Source organism: Toxorhynchites rutilus, chromosome 3, assembly GCF_029784135.1.
Source record: "Toxorhynchites rutilus septentrionalis strain SRP chromosome 3, ASM2978413v1, whole genome shotgun sequence".
NCBI classification, from domain to species: domain Eukaryota; kingdom Metazoa; phylum Arthropoda; class Insecta; order Diptera; family Culicidae; genus Toxorhynchites; species Toxorhynchites rutilus.
The window spans coordinates 121,674,195-121,681,111 of NC_073746.1; the positions used below are offsets into that span (position 1 = coordinate 121,674,195).

At 39.3% G+C, this 6,917-nt stretch overlaps 1 protein-coding gene across 1 annotated transcript; it reads left to right on the plus strand.

Annotated features, from left to right (window-relative positions):
• The first annotated feature begins 3,348 nt into the window (after window positions 1–3,348).
• Window positions 3,349–4,805, plus strand: LOC129777835 (transforming growth factor beta regulator 1). Its single transcript, XM_055784378.1, has 2 exons — window positions 3,349–3,682; window positions 3,769–4,805. The coding sequence occupies exons 1-2, from the start codon at window positions 3,443–3,445 to the stop codon at window positions 4,699–4,701; spliced, it is 1,173 nt and encodes a 390-aa protein (XP_055640353.1). The 5' UTR covers window positions 3,349–3,442; the 3' UTR covers window positions 4,702–4,805.
• Window positions 4,806–6,917: the final 2,112 nt, after the last annotated feature.

A 6,917-nucleotide genomic window follows, 5' to 3' on the forward strand; every position in this document is an offset into this window, starting at 1 on the left:
ACTATGTCCTCGACCTCACACCAATATTATTAGTTCGATTCACAAGTTAATGTTACATGAGAAAATTATTAATTTTGAATTGTACTTTTCTCTACATCTTCGAGTGGATACATAATTTCATTTACAAGTTCATTTGTTTTTTAAAGTTCGATTTTTCGTTTGAATTTTTCGAGTGCCGAGTGACGAAGAAAGTTGTTTTGGATATAAAAAAATGTCGTAGAGTGAATTATTATGCACAGAAATTTTTTGTGCAGCTTGAACATCGAGTTTCAACAGAAAAGTAATGTTGGACGGTGATGTATGCCAGTATGCCTTATTCTAGAACTGCTTTTAGGCGTGTTAATCTTAAGAGGATACAGTTCCTTCATCTAACTCAAAACTATTTTAGGCGGCGACAGAGAATCTTCAAAGATAGTAATGTTTCAGAAGTGAATAACATAAAATAACAAAGTTTCTTCTGTGAGTAGCAAGGGTATTTGTGACCATGGTGATGTTTCGTTGACATTTTTCCCCCCTAATTACGTCGTATGAGCATCACACTGTAATCGTATATAATCGTATATATGTTCAAAAACATCGCGACTTTTAAATTTAAGCGGGTTCCGTATGTTTGATTTTAGACTTTTTTGTGGCGTTATAATGATACTCATAACACTCACATAAACTGACAAGTTCGGTCATTTTAAATGTTCATTTTATTTTTGACTGTTTCATTCCTTGCACGTGTTTTGGTTTGTTTTAGATTTTTGCCTATTCAAATCAAAAAGGAGCAAGGAATTTGTATCGAATGTTGTGTGAAAAATGGAGAAACTACCCTGGGCCAAAGCATTGTTTATCAGTGGTACAAAATATCATCAGAGGACCTAGAAGATGCGAATGCCGAACGCCAGAGCAGAGGGGTTGGTGTCTGGTGCCATACAAATGAAACACAAATTTCTGCATTACGAATGAAACCAAATTAGGCATATGGAGGTTTTAGGGTGCAATAAATGTTTCTATGGTGGTTAGACACTCCACCCCGTTCCTAAGGAGGGCTGCCATACAAATGAAACACAAATTTCTGCATTACTATTGCACCAAATCTGGCATGTGTAGGTTTTAGGGTGCAATAAATGACTCTATGGTAGTTTGATACTCCTCCCCCCTCTCAAATGGAACACAAATGTCTGCATTACTCAAAAATTAATCAAGCAAATGAAACGAAATTTGGCATGTGGAGGTGGATAGATACTCCTCTCTCTCTCTTCCTGCCATACAAATGAAACACAAATTTCTGCATTACTCGAGAATTAATCAAGCAAATGAAACCAAACTTGGCATGTGGAGGTTTTAGGGTGCAATAAATGTTTGGTTAGACTCTCTACTCCCCTCTCTGAGGGGGAGCTGCCATACAAATGAAAGACAAATTTTTGCACAACTCGAAAACTAACCAAGCAAATGGAGCAAAATTTGACATGCGAATGCTTAAGGGGACACGAAACGTTTATATGGTGAATAGACACTCCTCCCCTCTCTCTGATAAAATGTTCTGCGATTGAACCCATGAACGTGCGCTCAATAAGAAAACGTGGATGTGATAACGGAAAATAAATTTTTAAACGAGACGAAGTTTGCCGGGTCAGCTAGTCCAATATAAATGTCAAAAGTGATTTTATAGTAATCCACTATATAGAGAAGGTATTCAGTATTCATTTATTTTGTCCTAAATTGTTGAACTAATGAAAATGAACAGACTAAATTTCTTCATCAAATAATGCTAGTGTTTTAAATCTGAAGAGCCCAACTGAAATTTTGGCAGATACTGAAATTTCTGTATTATAGACTTCTAAACTTTTCTAAACATAGATATAATTCAATTTTACATCTCACTAAATATTCGGTTTTTATGATGAACGCAAGATTATATTATTTGAACTTTTTTTTTCTCATTAAAACAACTAAAAAATACGAATTACACAAATCACAACATTTCAACATTTAGTTCTGGCTCGGTCGAAAATAAAATAAACGAACCAAGTCAAGCTAAATGCGCTTAAAAAATGAAAAAAAAATTAACTCCGCATGACCTTGGTTAACACTTAAGGTGGCCGTGCACTGTTTGTCCAAATATTTTTTTTTTTTTTAATCCGTTTATTTTTACAGGCTCAGTTACATAAGTTTAAAGGAGCCAAACTCTTAACTATATTTCAACTAGCATATATTAACATGTTGTTTCCTTAATTCTATGGTTAATGAAATAGGAAACCGATTACTCGCGGTCGACTCGAGTTTAGAAGGGTGACACATTTTCATTAGGAAAAGGATGGGATGTAAGGAGAAGTGTGTTCACACTCACACTCACATTCACATTCACATTCTCATTCACACTGACACTTCACACTGAATTCTCAAAAACTATCCTTACATCTAATATGTATTTACAATTTAACTTATTCTAATGTTAGTAGGAAAGAAACCGATAGCTCGCGAAGGACGAAAAGGAGGGGAAAAGGATGTATAAACAATCACACTCGAAGATCGATAGCTTGCTTTAAGGAAAACATATATTTGGGACATGTAATCAAGGTCTAACCGAGCCAACACATCTCTCACCGGCACATTGGACTGCTTTCCTCCAGCCCGAAGGGAGTTTTCTAAATTCGATCTGGCGACAAGATACAACTCGCATGACCAAACAACGTGTTCGATGTCGTGGTAACCATGGCCACAACCGCAGAGATTTCTGTCGGCAAGATTAAAACGAAAAAGCAGCGCGTCTAACGAACAGTGATTGCACATGAGTCGGGAGAAGGTGCGAATAAAGTCCCGACTCAAGTCCAGACTTTTGAACCACGGATTGAGGCTGTCCAAAGATTTGAGATCAAATATTTGCCACTTTTTAACAGATAAAGTTTGGTGAGAATTTGGTGAAAACACTATTTTTTGTCACTCTTCAATTATCAACAATGGCAAATAATGTCAAACATCGAAAATCGAAAATTCGGCTAAAATATTTGCCGTAACGTAACTATGTACTGATAAAATTGACGAACAGATCGAAAAAAAAAGGCATTCATACCACCCCAACGTGGGAAGTCGCTATAGTAATCAAGTCAGCGGCAACAGCTTGAATAAAAACAAGTTCTGTTAATTGATATTATTGCGAGCCATGCCTCTAGATGTTGAGAATACCTGGCGAGCGATGAATAAAAATTATATCACCTGCATTAAACTACATTGCTGCATGTTTCATTCCAATTCAACGTCTGTTTGACAACTAGAAAAGTCACAACAAATACCCCGCAGTATTCCGTCTTGCCCAAAATTACTGGCTACCAACGAGCCAGTGTGCGTGTGCTGGCTGCATGTGTATTAGCCGTATAAGCAAAAAGAGACGAGTGAGCGTTTTAATACAACTCCGCGTTTGCTTTTGAAGGCATATTTATCGCATATTTTTTCTTGAATGAAAACCCTCACGCTGGTGGCAGCAAACCGACGCGATTACGTATATGTTTTCGGATTGCTGCGAGTGCGAAAAAAATTCCATCGATCGCTACGGCTGGATGTAAATTTGCTACGTTACTGGCGGCTAGGCGCGATGCAAAACTCACATCCGTTTCCCGCGGGCCCAAGTCAGGCGGTCAACGAAAAATACAGGAGAAAATACCGAAGACTGAAGCGATGGATGAAGAATTTAATCTTTGTAAGTTGCGTGTGTGCGAAAGAAGAAATCTAGAACCTCAAATCGCTCGGAAACAGCGCTAACGTGGGTAAATTATTTGCTTACAGGAAAATGCAGCTTTGTGTGATCATGTAGCACAAATTCAAGAGAATATTCTTCTGGTGAAGGAGGAGCGACGATATCTGTTGAAGAAGTTATTAGAGCACGAAAATGATATGGAAGCCCAGTTGGGTAGACCCTGCGGCAAATTAAATGAGCTGATAGCAAACAGTTTGCCACCAAAACGACAGTACAAAAAGCGCACGAATAACGATGCCAATGCAACAGATTCGGCGACCAAAGGTAAAAATCAGACCAGAAAACCACGTGCCAATTCCAACGCAGGGGCTGCAGAGAAGAACGCTGTTAAGAAAAGTGCACAGGGCATTTCCCTGGGCCAATCAGGGCATCCAAACTATCCGATAACAATCGGTGGTTTCACGATATTCAACCTCGGTGAGATAGCTCCGGAACGGACAGCCTACAACACAGAGTACACTATCTACCCGATAGGATACACAGTCACGAGACCCTATGGTCACTTGAAAGACCCTCAAAAGAAATGCACCTACACTTGCCGAGTGGTTGATAACGGAGACGCCCCAAAGTTTGAAATCATTCCGGAGAATGATGCCGAGTTGGCGATAACAGCCAACTCTACGGATGCGTGTCATTTCACACTGCTGCAATGCATTAACGCTTCACTTGACTGCCGTAGCATCGATGGGCGGCCATCAGGTGATTGGTTCTTTGGACTGTCACACCCAACGATCTCTAGTCTCATTCAGAGTTTTCCAAGTTCCAAAAAATGCATTAACTATAAGGGTATCAAGAAGGAGAACTTTGCCAACATAGACAAGGAGAACGATCCAACGTTGAACTATGAAGCGCTGCAAAGACATATCACTATTTCGGCGTACCATACGGTTCCGGAGATTAAGGAGGAACCACCTGATGAACTGTTGGATCATTCCGATGGAAACTCTTTTAGTTTGTCTTAGGGGGTTGGGGATAACGTTTTTTCCTTTCTGGATGAAAAAAATAGAATGTAAAAATTGTGTACAAGTCAAAAAATAGAATAAACTGATAATAGATTTTTATATGAGACATTGAATCACAAAACATACATGTGTAACGCTCTATTCTTTCTTGTATCACATGGGAATAGTGTGCCGCAAATAAAAATTTCACAAAGAGTTCTGAGACTATGCCATTAGGCTTTTAAATAATCAAATGGATTTCTTCTTTCAACCCCTTAATATTCAATACTTTATGACATTTCAAAGGAAATCTCGACGAAATCAGAGAATTCTGGACATTCTCGGAATAGTTTCATTGAAATGATAATCAGCCCTATTCTGTATTCCGACGGAATTCCATTTCATTCGAAACCAGTATTTCGTTCGAGTTCTAATTCGCTTCCTTTATTTCGAACGTTTTGTCAATTTGATGTTTGAAGAAAACCAGATCGAACGAAATGCAAAAACAACTCGAACGGAATACAGAATGGAATTTAATCAAGCCGTTCGAAACATTTCGAATCGATCGAAATACAGAATAGTGGTGAATGTTCAAGTGCAAAACAAAGGCATTTTCATGCACCTTCACTTGATTAATGAAAAAAAAATACGATTCGATGCTATTGAATTTGTCAACTTTTCCTGGAATATCTTGAATATCTTGTTTCCAATAGCTTCCAGTTTGGGAAAAATGAGCCGTATGAGGAGATAGAGCTGCTTCATCGCTCTCGAGATTCGCGAAAGTAAGACTAAGAACTAAACCCTTCCCCTTCCAATGGCGGTATACTGCTGGCCGAAACTGCTAGGAACAAAAGAGGAGACTTAACGAACGGACGCGTGTTGATCGAAATGTGGAAGCAGCACTACGATGAATAACTAAACAGCGCGCATACAGGGTAGCAAGACGGCAACATTCATTTAATCAAATCTAGTCAGTTCATCTACTTCGCCAATGACGTGGACATAAACGTAACAACACATGCGATGGTAGCGGACTCTTATACCCGACTGAAACACGAAGCAGTCCGTCCAAGTATTATTTCGCATCATTCGAAGACGTATAAACAACAACCCCGTTCCATGTTCAAATCTCTGATACGACCGTTAATCATCTACGGGCACGAAGCATGGACAATGCTCGAATCAGGCTCGCAAGTTCTGGTGTTCCCAAACGTTGAGTGTTCAAAACAATACATAGGAAAACGGAAAATGATGAAGGAGGTTTAACCAAGAACTGGCGCGACTCTACGACGGACTCAGCAGCAGCCCGTAAAGATGGTGTTCACATCGAATCCGGTGGGGATAAGAAGAAGAGGAGCCTAGTATGCCAGGTGGTTGGACCAGGTTTTCCAGGACTTGTCAAGAATTTGTACTATTACTATGAACTATCACTATGAATATTCCACCGGATCAAGCAAAAAACGTATGTGAAAAACCCTTAATTTGGTAGGGAAGGTAAGAACTATAGATGACCATAAAACGGTGAGTGTAGGCATGAGTTTCTTGAAAGGAAATAAGGTGTTTGTTTATCTCCTGTGACTTGAATCATTCATTGGACATCGTGCACAAATTACGTAACGTTAAAAATCTGGATTTTGGACCCCCTCCCCCCCTACGTAACGGAATTTCCCATCTCTAATACACAGAAAGTAACGCAACCTCGACCAAACTACCCACCTCCCTCCCCCCCTATCGCGTTACGTAATTTGTGCACGACGTCTTGTAGAAACGACATTCGATCTCGCTTATATAACATTGGAGAACATGGGGTAATTAGCCGAAGAACGACGAAAGACCAAAGCTGAAAAAAATCTGATGGAGAAATCCTTAAGCACTACGTGTCATAAAATTGGAAAAGTTCCGGGATTTTTCAACAGATGGCGCCACTAAAAATGAACAAGATTCATTTCGAGGAGGCTAGCTTATGGGTCCTATTCTATATGACTAGACGAAAAATTCGTCTTTTTCACTTAACACTCCTATACTCGCGCATATTTCTGTCAGACCGAGAAATCAATAAATGTATTCCACTCGTTCTTTTGAAATGTCTACGGCCTCAGCTAACGGTGGGTTTAGACTAGGGATATATTCATGTGAAGAAATATGATGAGATTTATAAAACTGAGAAATTATAGAAGTCGGTTTGGCGTTGTTGAAGCGTAATCGAGTGAACTTCGGTCGACGTTTTGTGACAATGG